The sequence below is a fragment of the Narcine bancroftii genome, chromosome 5 (assembly GCF_036971445.1).
Source record: "Narcine bancroftii isolate sNarBan1 chromosome 5, sNarBan1.hap1, whole genome shotgun sequence".
In the NCBI taxonomy this organism is placed as follows: Eukaryota; Metazoa; Chordata; class Chondrichthyes; order Torpediniformes; family Narcinidae; genus Narcine; species Narcine bancroftii.
Genome location: NC_091473.1, coordinates 79,311,432 through 79,334,188, shown reverse-complemented (window position 1 = coordinate 79,334,188; position 22,757 = coordinate 79,311,432). Strand labels below are relative to the sequence as shown.

The 22,757-nt window shown below is 40.9% G+C and overlaps 2 protein-coding genes across 12 annotated transcripts in view; one reads left to right on the top strand and one right to left on the bottom strand.

The window, feature by feature from the left end:
- gpsm2 (G protein signaling modulator 2) overlaps positions 1-6,608 on the top strand; it is a 118,116-nt gene extending 111,508 nt beyond the window's left edge. For all 5 annotated transcript variants that reach the window (XM_069937969.1, XM_069937967.1, XM_069937965.1 and 2 more), the window contains one exon: positions 5,384-6,608. In XM_069937969.1, the coding sequence (XP_069794070.1) occupies positions 5,384-5,527 (144 nt within the window). In that variant the 3' untranslated portion in view covers positions 5,528-6,608. The remainder of the gene's footprint in view (positions 1-5,383) is intronic.
- The window catches only part of clcc1 (chloride channel CLIC-like 1), a 90,042-nt gene that overhangs the window by 15,228 nt on the left and 52,057 nt on the right, over positions 1-22,757 (bottom strand). For 3 of the 7 annotated variants that reach the window (XM_069937970.1, XM_069937971.1, XM_069937974.1), the window contains 6 exons: positions 22,315-22,533; positions 19,193-19,321; positions 17,239-17,338; positions 14,777-14,874; positions 14,554-14,700; positions 5,817-10,616 (listed from right to left, as the gene is read on the bottom strand). In XM_069937970.1, the coding sequence (XP_069794071.1) occupies positions 9,786-10,616; positions 14,554-14,700; positions 14,777-14,874; positions 17,239-17,338; positions 19,193-19,321; positions 22,315-22,533 (1,524 nt within the window). In that variant the 3' untranslated portion in view covers positions 5,817-9,785. Of the gene's footprint in view, positions 1-4,696; positions 5,203-5,816; positions 10,617-14,553; positions 14,701-14,776; positions 14,875-17,238; positions 17,339-19,192; positions 19,322-22,314; positions 22,534-22,757 lie in introns of those variants that run through there. The other 4 variants (XR_011357668.1, XM_069937973.1, XM_069937972.1 and 1 more) reach the window with 3 other exon arrangements.

The following is a 22,757-nucleotide window of genomic DNA, read 5'->3' as shown; positions in this document are numbered from 1 at the left end:
TCTTTCAACTATGAACAGTCTAAAGTTGACCAAAGAAAATATTAATCCAAGCTTAGCTTGCTACACTGTAATTTACTCTGATGCACCTGGGTCTAAACCAGATACTTGGCATCTCTTCTTAGATGCAAGTTCATCAAACTCTGGGGTCAGAGTTTGCCTCCCACCTGTCTTGAAAGGTCCTGTTTTCTGTCTTTCGTTTGGCCATTTTTCGTAAGGGGTTTATTACATGTGAGTTAAGCGACAGGTCACAGATGCTAATTAAAGTAAAGAGAGGAGGTGGGGGCGATTAGCGGGCTGACGGGCCAGCGTAAATGCATTTGCAAAGCATTCTGGGATTTGTAGTATTAGCTGTGCATGCACTATACTGGCGCAGGAGCCAGCAGGCCAGCTCTAATACATATTTGATATGATCTTGCGGGCCAAATAGCGGGCATGAGTTTGACATGTGTGCCCTAGAGGATCAGAGTGGTCAAATATGTGTGGAGCCTCTTGAAATGGGCAAGATCTTAGTTTTTTTTTGCATCAGCATTTACTCTGGCAACTGGCAATGGAGATCAAGTAGAAAGAGGTCCTTACTGCTTTACAGCGAAAAAAAGTAGATAAATCACCTGATTTTTCCCTCGGACCTTGAGGGAGACTAGTGGAGAAATTTCAGGGGGCTTGGCTGATGTATTCAAAATGTCCTTAGCCATGGGTGAGATGCCACAGGATTGGAAGCTAGATCATGTGGTCCTGTTGTTTAAAAAGGGCTCCAAAAATAAACCAGGTAATTAGTGGCTGGTGAGCCTGACATCAGAAGTGGGTAAATTATTGGAAGGAGTTCTGAGAGACAGGATATATAGGTATTTGGACAGTCATGGGCTAATTAAGGTTAGTCAGCATGGCTGTGTGTGATAGGTCATGTTTAACGAATCTTGTAGAGTTCTGAGGTGGTTACCAAGATGGTAAAGGAAAGACTGTGGATGTTGTCTATTTGGACTTTAGTAAAGCCTTTGACAAAGTCCCACATGGAAGGTTAATTCAGAAGGTTATGACACTAGGTATTCAAGGAGAAGTTGCAAACTGGATTCGAAATGGCGGTGTGTGGGAGAAAACAGGGTGGTAGTGGATGGTTGGTTCTCAGATTGGTCCGTGTTGGGACCATTGTTGTATATATCAATGATCTGGATGATAATGTGGTGAATTGGATCAGCAAGTTTGCTGATGACACAAAGATAGACATTGTGGACAGCAAGGAAGATTTTCAAAGCTTGCAGAGGGATCTGGACCAACTAGGATAATGGGCCAAAAAAATAGCAGATGCTGTTTAATGCAGGCAAGTGTGAGGTGATGCATTTTGGAAAGGCAAACCAAGGTAGGAGATGTACAGTAAATGATAAGGCACTGAGGAGTATGGAGGAGCAGAGAGATATGGGAATACAAATACATTATTCTCTGAAGGTGGCATCGCATGTGGACAAGGTTGTAAAGAAGCTTTTGGTATCTTAGTCTTTATAAATCAAGGTATTGAGTATAGGGATTGGGATGTTATATTGAAGTTGTTTAAGACATTAGTGAGACTAAATTTTGAATATTGTGTAGAGTTTTGATTGCCTAACTAAAGGAAGGATATCAAAAAGCCTGAAAGTGCGGAGAAGATTTACTAGTGTTACGAGCCCAGAGGACCCCAAAACAAAAGTTGCTTTTAATTATCTCTTTAAACACAAAAATAGAATCAAACTTTAACTTATCACTATTGACTTAACTTAACCCCTTCTAATTCTAAGCGCACGTGTGTGTACCGTGTGTGAAAGTTCAGAAAAGTTCTTTGGTTCACAGTCCAATCTCACTTCTCACTCCTCCAAGTTCACTGGTTGCAGGCAATTCTTATACTGTTCACAGAATTTAACGTTTATAAAGTTCACCAGGCTTTGGTGCTTGAAAGATAAATGGTTACCGCTCAGGAGGGTTCTTGTTGGTTTTCGGAGATTTGTTATTCCAGGACATCACAACTGATGTACTTCCATCAGTCACTCCAGTGTCTTGCTTATGAAACCTGCCCCTCAGGGTTCTCCAGATGATTACCTCTTTCTTTCAGGTCACTACAGAGTTCCTTTTTGTTTCTCTTATTCCAAGTGAAACATTACACCTCTTGCATGAACCACAAGGGCTTTGACCAGGCCATCTTCCACAAGCTTGCCAGCTTGTCCTGTTCCAGTCCCAGCTGCTTCTGCTGGCTGTAACACTGTACAAGTGATCTCTGTGTCTCTTTCTGAGAGAAAGCCTGTTTGATTCTCTCTGCTTGCAAAACCACATGACCCACCACCCCCCCCTTAGAACAGCAAGTCCTCTTCCAGATAATCTGTGGCTCCAGCAATATCTTTTATCTGTTGCCCTTTGTAAAAGAACAATCCATTAAGTGAAGTCTCTTGAGCACACTTCAAAGGTCTTGCAAAAGCTGTAGAGCCGATATGTCTAGCATGGGCAGAGCTCCAGTATTTCAAATAAGATCTGTTTTAAAGTGTTTGTATGTAACCTACTCTTAACAAACCTTTCCCAATTTATCTCCCAAAAACATATCTATATACCCTGTCACTCTAGGATGTTGCCAGGTGTTTAGGAGTTGAATTACAGGGAAAGATTAAACAGGTTAGGACTTCATTACTTGGAGCAAAGAAGAATGAAGGGAGATTTGATAGAGGTTTACAAGATTATGAGATTGTATCATTATGTTTAACTAATCTGAAACCATAAAAAGATTGAAAAAGAAAGATTATGAGAGGTATTGGCAGAGTGGATACGAATAGACTTTTTCCACTTAGATTAGGGGAGATAAATGCGAGAGGTCATAGTTTTAAGCTGAAGGGGGAAAAGTTGAGGGGGAAGTTCTTCACTTAGAATGAGCTGCCATCTGATGTGGTGAATGTGGGCTTGATTGTGTAGTTTAAGAATAAATTGGATAGATACATGGATGGGAGAGGCCTGCAAGGTTATGGAATGGGAGCAGGTCAGTGGGTCGAGGGAGATGACGGTAAGCATAGACTAGAGGGGCCAAATTGCCTGTTTTCTGTGCTGATGTGTTCTATGGATTGCTTCAAGTATGGTACTAACAACCTCGAGCCAAATCCACAAAACATTTAAGCCACATTCTGCTGTTTGTAAATTATGTTTGTGTTTACTCTAAATTTAGGAGAAAAAATTAAATTCCAATTGAGTACAATTGGAAACCATCCTTGAGCACCCATCTCTATCACATCCCTCTTTCAACACGGTCCAAAGCCACCTTTGCCATGGCAATTCATGGGTTCGTCTAGACGAGGGGTCACCAACACTGTGCCTGCGAGCACCAGGTCGCCCGCAGGGACCACATGAGTAGCCCACGGGCCTGTTCTAAAAATAGCACTAGACATCAATGAGCTCCGTCTAAAATTTTATTTAATTGTGTTGCTTTTCTTTTTGAATCACACTTACATTGATGTAGATTTGAAAATGAAAATACAGGTACCGGCAGCGTGAGTCGGGTGAGCGGGTAACACTGGCAGTGCGAGTCAGGGTGTGGGGGGTGAAGGCAGCGCGATTGGAAGGGGGTGGGGTGGATATGGCAGCTCAATTTGGGTTGGTTTAAATCTGGCTTTCCGAAATTCGGAACACACTGTCCCCCCATGGGTTCCAGATAAAAGATGTGTACCTGTATTAAAAAAAAAAATTTTAAATAAAAATGTTTGATGTACATGAACTCTGATCTAGTCTGGTTCAGAGGTCAGTATTGTGCTCATGACAACCCTCAGCGTTTGCTGAATAAGCTAGCGGGCGCTGCGAAGATGACGAGCTAAATGCGGTTTCTACTCCCAAAAACATGGCAGAGAAAAGAAAGAAAACTTATCATTTTCACAGTGAATGGGAGGAAGAGTTCTTTTTTTACTACTGAGAAAGAAAACAGTGTGTCTCTCATTTGCGGGGTGACTGTGGCGACGGCAAAGCGACACAATGTGGAGAGACACTTCAGTACGTGACACAAAAGCTACCGTGCTAACTACCCACTGGGCAGTGCACTTTGGGCAGAAAAAGCCTGCGACTTAGAGGCAGCTTTGGGCAAACAGCAGTCTTTCTTCATGAGGCCAGTGAAAAACTCCCGAAACCTCATTCAGAGCTCCACATTTTTTGATAAAGAAGGCATTTTCAGGTGGGGAGGTTTTCAAAGAAGTAATGATGATAATTGCAAACACTATGTTTAAAGACGAGAAGAATGGAAACGGTCATATCCACTCTCCGATGTCCAACTGGGGGAAAGTACAATGGTTAGAAACTTGGTATACACAGCAGCTATGAAGGTTGCCAGCCTGTGGTTCAACCTATCTCTGTGAATCAGCCTTTTCTGACATGAACTTCATCAAGAACAAACATAGAACACGCCTCACTGATGCAGATCTGTAAGACTCACTCAGAGTTGCAGTGTCAAGTTACACCCCAGATTACAGTACACTGGTGAACAGCTTGCAATGACAGGCTTCCTACTAACAGGCAAAAAAAAACAGGTACCAGGTGTTGTCAGTGGCAACATGGCAGTGCCATAGCAAAGTTAAATTCTGTTGGGAGTTGATAAGTTTTTATATTGAATTACCCATCTTTTAATGTTTATTTTTACTGATTCCCAACAAATTCAAATATTGAAAAATTGTGACAAATGTATTTGTAAAGTGTGACAGATATGATTTTATTAAAAATACTGCAGATTTGGTGATTAGTACAAAATGTGTAAAGATTTATTTAAAAATCTGAGAAAGTTGATTTTTGTTAAATCTTACATAATTGATAACTTGTACAAACATGGTACATAGTTCATGATTTGTTAAAAATTGTTAGTTAGTGGCTCGTAAAAATGGGATATGATGAATTCCTATGAAATGTTGCAGAGATTAATAGAAATAAAGTGTTGCACGTTGAAACGTATCAGTTTCCTACCTTGTTAAATCATGGTTAATAATTATTGTGAGGAATCATTAACGTGATCAGTGTCTTCACGTAGATGAATATCATTAATCATTTATAATAATATATAATTAAAGGTAAACCGTGCAACTTTGTTATTTCAGAAGTGTGTACTACATTGGTAGCCCTTCGTATTACTCAGTACCCTTGAAGTAGCTCGCAGTTTCAAAAAGGTTGGTGATCCCTGGTCTAGAGATTTTAATCTTGTCCAAGGCTCTGCTTCCACCTCTCTTCCTGGCAATAGAAGATTCAGTTGTATTCAAAATGCAAATCAGAAAAGGAATTTTCCTATACATTTTATGTCATGAAAAAATGTGCAGTTTTGAGAGCTGTATTTGATAGTGAATACTATTTTTAAGCATCAATTGAAGTAACTTTTAGAAAATATAATGATTTAATCTATACAATTCACCAGGGCTGCAGGCTGAATGACCAGAGATGTGCGCCACCCCAGTTTGTACATAAATGTATAACTGTTCCTGATGACGACTTCTTCAGCCTCATCCTACGGTCTCAGACCAAACGGATGAATGAACAACGTGTTCTCCTTCCTTCGTGAGTGACTAAAGTGGGGCAGACCTCATCGAAATAAATGTAAATTTAGTGATTGTTAAAATAGTAAATATTACTGCAGAATGCCTGGGATTGGGTAAAATTTTGTTCAAAATTTGATCTTATATTGAGACTTTATTCTTTTTATTATGCTATCCAAATCTAACTGGAATATGATTTAACAGAAATTGCTGAAGATCGTATAATGGAAACATGTCCATTCCTTTGCAGTACAAACTGAAAATACTCAATTTTCTGATGATCCCAATAGGAAAAGAATTTTTAACCAAAAGTAGTAACATTTGCGTTCTTCATTGACTTTTTTGGCAATAACTACAGGATACAATTGATATTTTATACATGGAACTATTTTCAAATGTACCAAATTATATGTAGCTTTATTTAATGTCATGTACTGCAATCCTAGGCTGATTCTCATTAGTTTCTTTATTAAACTGTACAGAACTTCAGGACTTTTTTTGTAATTGCAACTGCAGAAAATACTTTTATTCTTGATAATTGTTGAATTATCCATTCATTTCAGTGTATTCGTTGTGCTTCATCAGTGCAATATTTTGAGGTTAAAGCTCCAAATTCTTTGTATCCAGTTCATAGTACAATTTTGAAGGGAATTGTCAAAAATCTAATTGTGCAGAAAAGCTTCTCAAGTTGAAATGTTTACCACAGGTTTAACAATATTGAGGTGATCATTATGAACTACCTTGCAACTGTTAAAACATTCCTCTAATTGATATTGTTACAAAAAACTTATGTAATGCAGAACACTTTTTGAATGTATTTTTAACAAAATACATAGCAATGGGAGAAGGCAAGCATATTGATAACAAAACTAAGATTTGGAGGATCTCAAACTGCTAAGTTTGAAAAATATATTTTCTTTTGATACAGATGTAGGAGATGAGATAATGCTGGATAATGGTAGAATGTTGAACTATTATACTTTTGGATGGGTGGCTGAATTTGTTTTCTTGGTGTTAATCACTATTGTGCTTTCAGTACAAAAAGATGTAATGTTGGTCTGGAATCATGATGTGTTCTATCCACAATAAAAAATGGTATTGCCTTCCCATTTGTCTGAGGACTGCAGAAAAAGTCAACTGTGGTCAATTGGAATGAAAGATTAGGACAATGTCACTGTCAGATAAGTATATAGTTTAACACTTTTTGACACCAGAAAAACTAAGACAACACATTCTACCAATTAATTTTAAGATTTAGACATAAGCATGGTAACAGGCCATTTCAGCCCACAAGTGTATGCCACCCAATTTACCTACAACCACAATACATTTGAAATGGTGAGAGGAAACCAGAGCCACCAGGAAAAACCCACAAACTCCTTACACACAGCATGCAATTTAAACCCCTGCGCTATGCCAACAAAAACCCAGGTTCATCCAAAAGTGTTCAAACCATTTGGATGGTGAATCTTTGACCACTCATGCCTATATCATTTATGCTGTTGAATAGGACAATCCTCGAAACTTTAAAATTTCACCTTTAAAATCAAGATGTCATAACAAAGCGTCTAAAATTCTTACTTTGATGACAAAGGCTGAACTTCACTGCCATCTATGATACAAAGACTCAGCATTCTTCTGCGGGGTTCACCTGCCCAGGCAAACTACTATTGGCTCTGTACAGGCTTTAAATGGCCTGTTACCGGAGCTGACAGTGGTATATTTTAAAATATCCAAATAAAATTTAAACTTAAATGATAATTTGCTATTAAAGTATTGTGATTTGCTTTTAACAACATCCACTGGATAGTGGTAACTGGCAAATTTGGGGTCATCCTATACAACAGCATGTCTGGTAGTTTATCAGTAAATGATGCATTTTAAAAAGATTAAGATGTCAAATTTTAAAATTTGCATTTAGATTATATGACAAGAAGAATCTTTGGAAATGTGGTACTATATACATCTCAGAAGGTAGCAGGACAAGTTGAAATTTCATTTAAAAATGGAGACCAGAAGTAAAAAAAAAAGGTTTACCAAACCTTTTGAATATTCATTTGCTTACAAATATAGCATTGATAAAATCAAAGAGGGCTGTTAATGCCTTAAATGTAAAAGAATACCATCGGGGATTTGGATTAGTTGTTCCCAAAAAGATTTGATATGTGTTGAAAATAGTGAATACGTAGAGAAGAAACTTTGAAAATACAGTTTGATACAATCCAGTGAAATAGTCATACTGCCAATCAAATGCATCTAAAGAAATAGACTGAGTAAATAATTTCTTTGAAAGCACTGATTGTACATCAAAAGTACTGATAAAAATACTACCAGGAACCTCTGATTCTCCTATCCTAAAATAACAAATGTATGCATGCAAATTCTTTTGCTAATATTTTAAACCACATGAAATTATTTATCTTAAATAATTATGACCAGGTATGTTGGATGCTAAATCTAATACAATTTCTTCAACATAATTCATCTTTGCTTATCTCCAGATTCAAGTGAACCTACAAAAGTTAAATATGTAATTATAACCACTGAATGAAAAGTGAATAACTAAAGAGCTTGTGTAACCTAAAAATTTCATAGCCTAGGCCACATTGTAAAGATTTTCCAGACATCATTCAAACTCTCATCATCATTGCTATGCCTTGAGGTCGAGGATGATGGACTTCATTCCACTGATCTATTTACAGGCTCTCAAGTGGCTTATGAGTCTAATCTTCATATACTATAATATACATATAGTATACACAGGTATACCATACTTACAGCAAAGTAATACAGGTCCACAATCCTTTATCCGGAACCCTTGAGGGACAGTGTGTTCTGAATTTCATAACTGCTGCCCCAGATTTAAGCCCACCCAAATTGTGCTGCCGTATCCACCCCCTTCCAGTCACACTGGCGTCTCTCTCCACCTCACCCACCCGTGTCGTGCCTCTATCTATATCCTCCACACTGCCCCCAGTCCACACGAGTCGCGCTGCTCTCTCTCGTTTCCCCACCCCGTACCCAGCACCAGGAAAAATATGCTGGTTTTTGGAGCTTTCCAGATTTTAGATGTCCAGATAAAGGATAGTGTACCTATACAAATTTATAATTTAAATCAACAAACAAAATTAAACTCAAAGATAATGTACTTAAGAGAACAGCTCACCTACAATGCCTAAAATGGCTTCTGCTGAGAACATTACATTTTGTCTTCCTTCAAAAATTCAATGTCAGACAAACCATCAACTGACCAAAAATAAAGTACATTTCATGTATTGGAACATAAGAAATAAACATCAATTCTCTCATGCCATTTCAACAGTGTCATGGTTAATCTTTTACTTCACTAACTTCATCTGACCAAATCTAGGTTTTCATTGAGGATCAACCCTTGATAGAAAATTATCCTTTGCCCAATTCAATCCACAAGTCCCTCTGCAATTGGAATCTGGACTTCCTCCTCACTATCAACATAGGTGCACCTCAATAATGTGTGCTGAGCCCACTGCTGTACTCCCTCGATAGCTATAACTGGCTAGGCACAATTCAAATCCTGTCTACAAATTTGCCAATGAGGAAGTGTACAGGAGTGAGATTGAGTGGTGCCACAACAACAACCTTGCACTCAACATGAGCAAAAAACTAAGGAATTGATTGTGGACTTTAGGAGAGGAATATCAGAACACAAGAACTATGGGTCAGCAGTGGAAAGGGTTGAGAACTTCAAGTTCCTGGTATCTCTTTGTCAATGGAATCATGAAGTCTGGCTGGCAGGTATGTCTATGGAGGTGCCAATGCACAGGACAAGAAAAAACTGCAGAGTTGTAAAAACAGCCAACGCCATCGAGGACATCGACAAGAGGAGGCATCTTTACAAAGCAGCCTCCATCTTCAAGCAGCCTCACTACCCATTCCATGCTGTCTTCACACTGCTACCATCAGGAAGGTACAAGAGCCTGAAGATGAACACCCAGTAGCACAAGGACAGTTTCTTCTCCTCTGCCATCAGATATTGGTCAATGAACCACAGACACTTCCTCACTTTCTCTTAATTTTGCACTGGAATGCTGCTTCAAAACATCCAATTTTGTGACCTGTTCATGACAAATTCTAATTCTTACCCCACAGCTATTAAACATTGCTATATTTTGTGACAAATCCTGCTTCTACTCAGAGGAGAGTTGGAAAACAATTAAAAAGCATTCTCTCACCCACCCCCACCTACATCAAAACCTGTAGAGAATGTTATTAGTCTAGAGAAACAGGGTAATAAGATGCTCAGAGTCAGCAGGAACTAATGGCTGAAAAGTGAATTTTTGGAAAGGTTACCTGGGCTCCGACATTTTCTAAGAAGGATTCCTCATTTTCCAATTTTTCTTTGTGAAAATTCTGTTTATCAATAGGCTCTGTGCCTGTGGCACTCCCATCTGCTGGATGCTGTGGGTTTACATCAAAGAAACAGTCAACGGTACATGGGTCAAAAACTCTGCCAGTAATCTGCACATCCTTTTCACCTGGTCTTTGCTCATTGTACAATCTAGTCTTCAAGTTGTTTTGAGGGATACCCGTTGTATCCTTACTTTGCAAGTCACCAACTTCATTCTCTCCAACAATCCCTCTTGCCTGTTGAGCAACATTATGATCTGTGACATCGTTTTCAGCATATTGTAGATTTTCTTCAAATGGCTGTGGCTCAGTGGACAAAAAGACACCATTAACAGACTGATCTTCAAAAGTGTTCCCAGAAAAACGAGAGCTTAGTATTCTTCTTTTACGCAATTGGTTGTTACCTCTCTCATTGGATACCACAGCTCTTTCCCAATTCACTACATCTTCAACACCCTGTTGATTCATATTATTTTGTCCAGCAGGATCTGTATCTCCAGACTCAGACTGTTCATCGTTGATATCTTTTCTGTTGTTGTGAATATATTGAGCATCTCCCCCAGCTTGATAATCCACATATCCTGCCCTTTGGTAAAAGGTGCTGTGAATTGGCCTTTGCCCTGCACAAGGCAGACTACGATCTGCAATTGGATGTCGTGAACCTTCATCAGGAAGCAATCTGTGTAAACCACCTTGAACAACTGTGTGACCACAGGAGTAGCAGAATGCCTGAACAACAAAATTGCATTGAAAATAAACAAGTTCATTGTTATATTCATTATACAATGTATATTTGCACCAAAATTCTTATTTGCTGCAGCTAACCAGCTGCTTCATGAAAAACTACAATAGTATGTAGTAACTGCTGCGGCAGCGCTACGAAGTAAGGGCACGTCCACACAGTGTGAGGGTGAACCAAAGAGTGAGTTTATTGGTTTGAATCTGTCGTGTCTCCGTGCTGGCCTGATCACTTCCGGTGACTTACCCGCTGGTTTCTGGAAGTGATGTCACCGCATCATAGTGTCACTCTATGGCCGGTGGAGCGCGGCTTAGCCCACACGTGTCACTAGGTGCGGGCTCCTTCTCAGCAGTGAAGGGGAGCCTGCATCATCTTGGACTGGCTGCGTGTGGGGCGATTTGGCCCATTTACTTGCGCAGTCACTCGGGCCGCTACCCCTCACCCTCCCCCCCCACCATCCTCCTGTTCTCTGAGTGGTCCACCTCTGTGTCTAACCTGGGGGTCCTGGGCCGGCAGTTCAGAGTCTAGGGGGTGACTTTGAGACTGTGAATTTGTCCTGTCGGCTGCCAATGTCCAATGTGAATACCACGCCATCTTTCCGCAGTACTTTGAAAGGGCCTTCGTAAGGGCATTGCTGTCCTCTGCATACGAAAACATAGTGGGTGGACTGCAAATCTGCTGGGTGCGAGATATCTTGACAGTGGGGTGTGGGGGGGGGGGGGGAGGGGGGAAGACTTGTCCAACTGTGTGTTCTCTCAGCCTGTGCAGGACATCTAAAGCACTGGTCTTGTGGGCTGGGGGTGTTGGAAGTGTAGATCCCCTTGAATGGACAGCATAGCGCCATATACTATCTCTGGATGATGCTGGTAGGTCCTCCTTTGGTGCTGTGCAGATCCTGAGCAGTACCCATGGGAGCTCATCCATCCAGTTCGGGCCAGTCAGTCGGGCTTTCAAAGTGAAATCATTCAACCAATCTTTGACTGGGGATGGTAAGCTGTATTATGGTGGACCTGACTGCCTCAGAATTTCGCTAGGTTGGACCAGAGGGAGGAGGTGAACTGTGCTCCTCGGTACAATGTGATATGTGTCAGGACTCCGAACCTCGCAACCTGGGTGGCAAGGAAAGCCCAAGCGCACATCTGTGTCGCACACAGCCACGGGTACTGCCTCTGGCCAGCGGGTGAATCTGTCGATGGTTGTGAACAGGTACCTCATGCTTTGGCTCACTGGGAGGGGGCCAATGATATTGATGTGGACGTGTTCAAACCTGTGTTGTGCCGGCTCGAATGTCTGTAAGGGGGCTTTGGTGTGTTGCTGCACCTTGGCCCGTTGGCACTGTAAGCAGGTTTGAGCCCACAGCGTGGCTTCTCGGCAGAGTCCATGCCTCAAAAACTTGTCCAAGAGCAGGCTTTATGGAGGGGTGAGTCAAACAGTGGATCTGGTCAAAAACCCGCCATTGCCAGGTCACAGGTAGGATCAGCCTTGGGGACCTGGTGGAAATGTCACACAGCAGGCGTCTGAGCTGGCGATGAGGATATCATCTAAATAAACAAAGATGAAGTCGAGGTCCCTGCCGACCACATCCGTTAGCCACTGGAATGTCTGGGCTACGTTTTTTTAGTCTGAAAGGTATTCTTACGAATTCAAAGAAGCCGAAGGATGTGATGATGGCAGTCTTCTGGACGTCACTGGGGTGTACTGAGATTTGATGGCACTCTTTTATGAGGTCCATCTTGGAGAATACCCTTCAGCCTCATGGTGAAATCTTGGACACGTGGGATGGGGTACCTGTACGGGACCGTTGCTTTGTTCAGATGTCGGTAGTCACCACTTGGGCACCAACCGCCGGAGCTCTCCTGCACCATGTGAAATGGATAGGTCCATGGGCTGTTGGAACGGCAGATGATCCCCAACTCCTCCATGGTAGCGAACTCAGCCTGGTCTGTTGGAGCTTGTCTGGCGGGAGGCACCAGGCTAATGCATGTACTCGGGTGGGAGTCAGCTGTTTCTCTGGTGCTCCACATCATGTGGTGGGTGGAAGTCATGAAAGTTCGGTGCTCGTAAAGCCAGATATTTGGCCAGTAGGGAGACGTACTCGTCTTGGTCCAAGGTGAGGGTTCCCAAAGGCAGAAAAGATTGCCTCTGCAGGGTAAGGGGAAATCACTGGAGAGTTGTGGTGTTTACCAACCAGCATCTTATCACATCTACCAGCAGTTCATGAGACTGGAGGAAGTCCGCTCCGAGTAGTACCTGTCCCACGGCCGCAATGGTGCACTCCCACTGGAAAACAGCGTCTGCATGGATGGTGACCAGGCGGGTCCCGTAGCTGGGAATGGTGGACCCTTTGGCTGCTTGTAGGGGGAAGGCCTTTAGCGTTGTGTCTCGCCTCAAAGTACATGGGTGGGATAAGGCTAATTTCCATGCCGGTGTCAATGAGGAAGTCCCTCTTCGTCCTCTGGACTTTGAGGTAGAGTAGGCCTTTCTGTATGCCAACGGCCGAGGCCACTATCGGCGGTCAGTCTGCCCATTTCCCATCGCCATGTTGGTTTAGGCAGTAGGGTTCGAGAACGGGGATGGGGGTTCACCACCAGGCATTCTTGCCCCATTTGCTGTAGTAGAAACAGTACTTGCTGTTCTTCTACACGCATCCTTCGCTTTGTTGCTGGGCCGCGGCTACTGCTGGTGTTTCTGGTGGGCTGGGAGGGGTGGTGGCACCGATCGTGTAGATAGGTTGCATGTGGAGGGAGCTCTGCTGTGCCATGTGGAACAGCCCAACAGCCTCCTTGGCTACGAGGTGCGGGGTGCTGAACTCCATGTCTGAGACAGCCGAGGCTACTTGTAGTTTTGAGAGGGCCTTGAACAGGAAAGTCTGTATGCTCGTCTGCCAGGGCCTCCATCTCATACATAAGTTCAGACGGATTTCTGTCACCCAGGCCCCACACGTTGAGGATGCGGATGGCACGCTCGTGCTGGCTGAGCTCAAGGGTGTCAGGAAGGAAATGTCGAAACTGCTCGTACTTACGCTCCATTAGTGAGTTTTCTATGAAGGAGCTTAAGTTGGCAGTCTAGGGCGGTGACGACGTGCCAGAACTTGGTGTCCTCTGAAACAATTCCCCTATGTGGAACTGGGACTCAGCCAGCTGCTGCCAGTTCCTGGGCTGATTTGACCAGAAGGGCAGTAGATGCATGCTCACTGCGTTGGTCGCTGGAGCTGCAACTGTGGATGTAGCATTGCTGTGTTCAATAATAGTTCCAAAAAACGCTGGAACCGTTGGGGTCACCGCTGTAGTGACTGCTGCGGTAATGCTACGGAGTAAGGACACGTCCACACAGTGTGAGTGTGAACCAAGGAGTGAGTTTATTGGTTTGAATCTGCTGCATCTCCGCGCTTGCCCACCCACTTCCGGTGACATCCCTGCTGGTTTCTGGAAGTGTCGTGGTGTCACTCTCCGGCTGGCAGGGTGCTACACAGAAGTGGAGGGCAGCTTAGCCCATACGTGTCACTAGGTGTGGGCTCCTTCTCGGCAGTGAAGGGGAGCGCGCACCATCTTGGGCTGGCTGCATGTTGCGGCGATTCAACTCATTTACTTGAACAGTTGCTCGGCCCGCTACAAGTACACATTAAATTTTTTAAATATACAAACTTCTTGCCCAACCAAAAATTACAAGTTATTTCAGGACCATTTTAAGCTTTAAAGTAACTTGCAAAGATTCACTTTAATACATCAGCCTTCTATCCTACACAAATCATTTATTTGGTTCCGTAAGCAAAAATGAGGACAAGGTGTAGGAGTATATAAATCTGCATCCCCATCATCCAAGCATGAATATAACATTAGCTGGATCTTACTGATAAATGGACATCAATTACATAAAATTTCATTTCAGTAAACATTATTCTATTTGTTTATTAAAATTAATACTCACAATAATAGATAAGGCTAAAATGAGGAACAAAGGGAACTGTAATAGCCATGGTAGGTCTTTAAGGATGTCTCGAAAAAACTGGCTAAGAGGTTGCCCAATATGTTTCAATGGTTCAGTGATGAGTGTTGTTATAGTAAGCATTAGGGCCTTAAAAAAGAAATACACAAAATTAAATCACTGATTGCTTAAATTAAGTTATTTCCATTTTGAAAACTATTCTTACCCTGGCTGGGGGAACCTCCCAAATTGGATGCACCAAGAGGGCTTCATAGTATTTTTCACATGGTTCATCCTGCAGAGTCCATGTTCGCCTAAACCACTCTGCATGGAGAAAAATAATTAAAGACTCTAAATTTTGGGCTGTATGTAATCAGCACAAAGCTCCAGCTTTGGGGCAGCACAGTTGGCGTAGTGTTAGCGCAAAGCCTTTACAACATCAGCAATCGGAACCGGACTGGGGTTTGAATCCCACGCTGTAAGAAATTTCTACATTCTACCTATGTCTGCATGAGTTTTCTCCGAGGGCTCCAGCTTCCGCTCACTGTTCAAAACATATTGGGGGCTGTAGGTTAATGGGGTGTAAATTGAGCGGCACAAACTCATGGGCCAAAATAGCTTTTTAACTGTGTCATATGTCTTTTTTAAAAAAAATTAAAAATACCCATTTGAACCAAATGGACATATCAGTGAGGCCAGAATACCTGTAGCTCTTCTGACATTAAGTCAGCTATAATATTTCTAAACTGACTGATCTTTCCACTGCTATGCAAGTACTGTACTTGTCAAGATAAAATTTTGAATCACAGCCAAAAGTAAACACCAAACATCTTTCAGTAAGAGATGGAATGGATCATTTTAAATAGTTTTATATACACATACAAACTTTTCCAGTGAACCTATAATTTTGTTTTACTGTAGGAATGGTTACACTTCCCAACTGCTAAATTTTACAAGTTCAGAATAACATTATTTTTATACCCATTTCTATTAACTAAGTAAACAGAACAATATGCTTCAACAGTATATATATATAAAAAAAAATATATATATATATATCTTTGGCTTGGCTTCGCGGACGAAGATTTATGGAGGGGGTAAAAGTCCACGTCAGCTGCAGGCTCGTTTGTGGCTGACAAGTCCGATGCGGGACAGGCAGACACGGTTGCAGCGGCTGCAGGGGAAAATTGGTTGGTTGGGGTTGGGTTTTTCCTCCTTTGCCTTTTGTCAGTGAGGTGGGCTCTGTGGTCTTCTTCAAAGGAGGTTGCTGCCCGCCAAACTGTGAGGCACCAAGATGCACGGTTTGAGGCGATATCAGCCCACTGGCGGTGGTCAATGTGGCAGGCACCAAGAGATTTCTTTAGGCAGTCCTTGTACCTTTTCTTTGGTGCACCTCTGTCACGGTGGCCAGTGGAGAGCTCGCCATATAACAGGATCTTGGGAAGGCGATGGTCCTACATTCTGGAGACGTGACCCACCCAGCGCAGCTGGATCTTCAGCAGCATGGACTCGATGCTGTCGACCTCTGCCATCTCGAGTACTTCGACGTTAGGGATGAAAGCGCTCCAATGGATGTTGAGGATGGAGCGGAGACAACGCTGGTGGAAGCGTTCTAGGAGCCGTAGGTGATGCCGGTAGAGGACCCATGATTCGGAGCTGAACAGGAGTGTGGGTATGACAACGGCTCTGTATACGCTTATCTTTGTGAGGTTTTTCAGTTGGTTGTTTTTCCAGACTCTTTTGTGTAGTCTTCCAAAGGCGCTATTTGCCTTGGGGAGTATATATATATATATATATATATATATATATATAAAATACATATAGGTAATTTGTAAGGTCACCTTCAAAAATTTATGCACTTATATCCCTAAGTCCCTTTCTTTTGCAACATTTCTAAACAAAAAAAAATTGAGCCTAAACATAGTGTATATGAAAGACCTATTTCCTGAAGCAGAATAAATAGAAATCATGAAGGGCAATGAGAATTAAAAGGTACCCACTATTCGTTTGTGTCATGACTTATGGTGGGTTTGCTGTCTTATTTCTTAGGGCACAGTATGAGGTGAGGAGGAGATACTTCTTCACTCAGAGAATGGTGAAACTTTGAAAATTCTACCCTGACAGCTATGGAATCTCCATTTTGTTTACACTCAAAACAAATATTGGTAGATTTCTGGAGATTAGGGATTTATGAGTATTGTGGTGAAAATAGCACTGTACTGAGGTGGAAGATTAGTCATGATTTTGATGTGTGGCAGGACAGGCTTGAAGGGCTAAATGACCAATTCCTGCTATGTTCAATGTGATGAACTGTATCCCCACCCAATCCAAACCATTATTGGGAATCTATGAACCTCACTCATCTTTAAATTAGTTCTTCTACTCAAATATCTACACTGCTATTTAAAAAAAAAAATCCCAATAAAATGGTCTGACAATTGATAGTCCTTTTGATAGCAAAGACATTCAGATAACCACATGTATGCCTTAACCAAGTAAGCACAAGTATTACAACATTCTGTGAAGCACTGTAAATAACAGTTTTTTTATTTGCATTGCAAATGTTCAATGAATAATTCTTCCCTCTGCAACATTCAGCAAAAATGTACTTACAGAAGCAAAATTACTAAGAAATGTTACAGGATTATGATAATTTGATTAAATACTTGTTCAATGAATATTACTTACCAACCAGACTTCCCTTCCAATCCATATTTTGGACTCCTGTACACATCGGTTTATTAAGCTCTAATTTGGCAAAATTAGCATGTCGTTTAGCAAAAGCTGTCTGCAAAATAAAAATACTTCAAAACTTAAAGACATGCATAAAATTTAATTCTAAGATCGCATAACTTTGCATTTACTGGAGGCCATAAAATCAAGAGAACTATATTATGGCAGAATTTTCAAATACCTACTTTTTTTTTGCAAGTTATTATTTCTTGATGAAGAGCATTTGGTAGTAACAGTTTTTTTCTGATATTTAAACTAAAAGCTTTTCAAGTTCCTACCTCCCACCTACTTGACAGGAGGGGCAAAGAAAGGCATTTAAACATTTTTTGCTCTGCTGTGCCCAGTGATAACTCAGCATCATGACCTCATGGCATAAGCCCGTTCCCATTCTGCTCCAAAATGTTTGTTTTAAATATAACCTGAAACACCAAGTTTGTACACCAAGTCACCTGAATTGTTCTGCTCTTTGGCCTACAATCATGTAGAATTGTGTTTAAACTCAAAATGAAATGATAATCGTCCCTCAGCTCTGACTAATGCAGTCACTCTTGTCTGCTAATGGCCAGGAACAATTCCTGATAGACAATGGCCTTGGTGCTAATCATGTTTTTGGTAAGTGCATGGAGAGTTGCAAAAAAAATATGTAAACCAATAACCACTTTGCTAAAACAAGCCTCAGGAGTCAAACTTACAATTTATGTCAGAGCATAAGCTAAATTATTGTGCCAAAGTTGGCTGATGAACTCAAACAAAAATGCAGTATTAAAATTTCCACGACAAAGGGGACACAAAAATATGGGCAGCCCTGCTGGAGCTTAGGTCATGGCAGCACTGGTACAGATCTAGGAGAGTGGGGAGCACTGCTCCACAGGGTTCTACTGCCCGGTCTTGATGCCAATAGCATCATACAGGCTTTAAAAATCAGGTTAAAGGAATTGATGTTTTTTTAAAAATCCTGCAACTAGGGAGGTCACACCAAGATGGCGATGTCTGTGCTGGGCAGTGTACCACGAGGGGTTGAACACTACAGTGGATCAGTGGACTGGCGTAGGGCACCAAAAACAGGGAGTGCATTCCCCATTGAGAAGGAGAAGCATTGGACATGATCTTACAGGGAAAGTGACTAGCAGATCAGCAAGGGGGCCGGAAGTCCAAAAGCCCACACAGGCAGAAGGCTGGAGTCTGGCTCATGAGAACCAGGTATCAGAACCGGATTTGAGAGGGTGCTGAGGGCAAGAAAGATTCCCAAAGGGCCTCGGGTTTTCCTAACTGTATCAGAAGTTTGGATCTGGAGCTTGGGTTGCCAATGGTTTGAACAGGAGTCTGTGCAGCACTGGAGGTGAATCCACAACACTCAGTATCTCTGAAGGGACTCTTGCTGTTTTTCTCTTTATTGGTCAGGGGGTGCCGGGCAATGCTCATGGTGACTCTTTGCCTTACAGGAGATAAAGGCTGAAATATATTACATTTTTATATATTATAAAGACAATGAAAAGTATCTTGAACACAAGCAACACAGTAATGCAACTGGTGGAGCAGCCCCTTCTCAACTCCAGCGCATCAAGTTCAATCCTGAACTCAGGGTTTGTGTGTTCACTCATTCTCCCTATGACCATGTGGGTTTCCTCTGGGTTTTTTTGCTTTCCTGCCACATCCCAATAACATATAAGTTGGTAGGTTAACACATCACTTTAAATGGTTACTTTAAAACAGTGAATGGTATAATCTGGGGAAGTTGTTGGGAAAGTGGAGAGAAGTAAATAAATGCTAACAACCTCTTGAAGTTTAAGTTGGCCAAAGAACCCATTTCCATGTTGTATTTTATACAAAATAATTTAATACAAAGTCTTGGAAATCAAGCAAACAATTTATGAGAAGTTGAAAATAATAAAATCAGAGGCTTCCATACCTTGTATAAATACACCCAATTCCACGCAAAACTAATGAACAAGCAGAACAATAAGAAGCGATAAGGTCTTGTCAACATTGTCCATGACAGACGAACAATTAAAATAATACAAACGAGGCATCCCAACAACTGGAAAAAAGATCAAATTAAAAAGATAACATCATTAATTTCAGGTAAAGCACATTTAAATCCACTTTGCAATTAATAGCATTTAATTGTAAGATGCCTCCTACTGTTTAATGAGAATGGACCATAAAAGCATGAAGTAAGGATGAACAGAAGTACAGTAAAACTAGGAATTCAAGCAACCGTCAACCTCAAACAACCAGCAAAAAAAAGGAAAATAATAAATAATTAAAATTAATAAGAATAAATAAAAAATTAAAATTGTAAAAGTAAATATTCTCTGAAGTAACCACAAACGTTTGGTGAAAATGGGAGCAAATATTCAATCAGCGGAATGCCTTGGTCTTGCTTTCTTGTCGCAGCTGTTAGAATAAAATTGAGTTTGAATAAAATGGCATTGCCCAAGGTGAAGAGCTGGAACTGCTGGTCAATGCCTCTCGCCATTGGGGTGATTTTCTTAAAGTGTCTCCTTATCCTTGCTTAGTAAGAGTCTTTATTAGTATATTATTAAGTACAGTACAACTCCAATTATCTGAAATGGTCAGGACCGGGCCCATTTCAGATAAACAGTTTTTTTGGAGAACTGGTCTTTTTTTAAATAAAGCCCAATATCCACAGAAAATCAGTTGTTACAGTATTTATACCACACCAAACAACAAGGTAAGGCTTTTTAAGCATTAAAATAAAGTTTAATTCTCACCAAAAAAAATGCCAGCCACCGCTGACCACCGTCACTTCCCTACCGAGGCCCTGCTTATGCCGGGAGCCCGAGGGTCCCACTCCTGCCCGGGAGCTTGAGGTCCGCTGCTGCTGCCGCTCAGAGCCCAAGGACTGCTGCACTGTTGCCGCCACCGGGAGCCCCGCATCTCCAGTCAGTTCAGCTCCGAAAAAGCTTTGGATAAATGAGGATATCCGAAACCAATCAGAAATCCTCACATACAGATAACTGAGGATTTCAGAGATTCCAATTTCAGATAATCGGAGTTGTACTGTATATACTTAGCAAGTAAATTGCAGTGAGGTAGGAATATTCCACCAGTGGGATACCATAAAATATAATTAAAGTATGAAATGTTCTCTTTTGAAGTATTGAAAATAGGACACCAAGGGTTTGTTCACACTTAATTGTGTTGAGATGGGGCTCATAAATAAACTAATTCAAAGTATTTCACGGTCCAACACTGCCTAGAGTTCCTGTGTGGCTCATGAATTCATGATTTTCTTATTCACTGCAGCTGAAATAGAATCCATATGAGTTTATCTGACTTCGTAGAAACTCAATTACAATAATTTGATGATGCAGAGTGTAACTTTTTTTTTTAAATCAGTTTCTTATTTCACAAGATGTTCTGACTTCCATTGATTCCAAATACAAACACAAAACATTTTCCCTCTATTACAAGAGAGCAAAACATTTCTGATTTCAATATATGCATTTATCAAAAAAATGCTGTAAGCACTCAACAGTTCCAGCAGCATTCGTGGAGCAAAAGAGAACATTTCTCCAGTTCATTTAGATTTTGCTTTCTATTAATGTCAAGTGAATTGTTTCCGAAAAGAGTATTATATTACTCCAGACTTAAAAGCAAGTGTTTTGAAAGTAGACAATCTCATTTTTCAAATGTTATTACAATAAATCCCAGGTATCTGGAATTCAAGAAACTGGCAACCCAAGCAACTGGTAAAAATCTGAGGAAATAAATAAATTAATGAAATTTAAAATAAATTAAAAAATTAAATAAAAGTTTAAAATTGTAAAACTACATGTTCTCTGAAGAAATACACAACCCCCTTGTGAAAATGGGAGCAAACATTTAGCCAATGGAGTGTCACAGTCATGCACTGGTCCGCAGCAGCTGTTTGAATAAAGTTCCAATAAAGTGGTGTTTGAACAATAATGGTGTTGCCCAGGGTGAAGAGCTGGCCTCTGCTGCTCACTGCTGGGGCAACTCTCCCAAAGTGTATCCCAATCTCTGTGAGTAAGAATGTTCATCTATATTAGGATATAATTCAATATATGAGTACGGCTTTGTAGTGCGCGTCGAAAGAACCAAAGACTTGTTGATCCAAACCAAGGCTTTTATTAACTAAAAGACTGGAGCATATCACAAGTGGGTCGACCAGTCCAGAATGACCTGGTCTGGCTCGGAACAATCCTTTAAGACCTCCCAGTAGGTGTGGCTACACTCTCACCCAATCATAGTCATCCTACACTACCACATATACACATTGGTGATAGAATCTGAACTATCACAGGCTTTATCTGTAAATTTGGGGGAGTGGGGGTTAATTATGATGGCGGCATGGTTAGCATAGCGGTTAATGCAGCATTGTTACAGCGTCAGCGACCAGGGCTCAAATTTAAATTTTGTAAGTGAAGGGAATTACCTGATTAAAGTGAACTTTACATAATAAGATTACAATACTTTTTTTTTTAAATTACATTTTGCACTATTTATTCTTAATGCAGGTGTTTTAGTTAGACATTGTAAGAGTGCATCTCAGGCCATGGGAAATTTACATAATCAGTGCCCACAATCCCTGAAAGAGCTGGATACCAGGGATCTTACTGTCATTCAGTTGAAAACTGCAAGTTCTGTTGCATTTTGGAAAAGATTTGACCTCAGCACAACTCAGTTGCATAAATGAAGAAAGGTATATTTAAGATGGTTACGAAATCACTCATAAGATGTGGCGGATAACTTCCCAGTTTTTCTTTCAAATAGTGCTATATAATGTTTTAATCTGAGCTGACACACTGCATGGATCATAAACATATAATCCACAAGATATCATGAATTTTCCACCTTTTTCAGACAAAGGGTCAACCAAATAAGTCGTGCTCAATACCCAGGGAGCTGAAATACATCATTCAACACTCATTAGTTTACGGAAAAATCCTAACAAAAAAAATGAATGATTATAAAATATTTTATTTGCGCACTAATAATTTTCAATACATAGTTACTTTGAATATATTTAAAAATATTTCTCACCTGAAACGCGGTTAAGAGATCCACCCCAAATATATCCTCAAACTTCCATTCCCAAGCTTTGGGATCATGATATTTAAAATTAACCAGAAGTTTACTTAATGCATCGTCCAAAGGACCAGATTTCCACAGTTTACCATTGAGAAACTTCTGAATCTCAGTCACATCATGCTTTGTCATGTAGATCTCTGCATCATAATGAACTTCATCATAATGTTCAGGCTAAGGGAAAAACACAAACATTTTAAGGGTTTTTATGATTTTAATTAGTAGGATGTACAGAAAAGCCATCAAAACTCATGAGTGCTCTGAAAAGATTAGCTGCAGGGTGTCTCTGTCTGAAGTTTCTGCAATGGAGCAAGATCACTGGAACAATCAATAGCAGTGGGACCAGGTAACTCTCAAAGAGGTGTGCTGCAGTAACAAAGTCTTGGTTTTAACTCTTC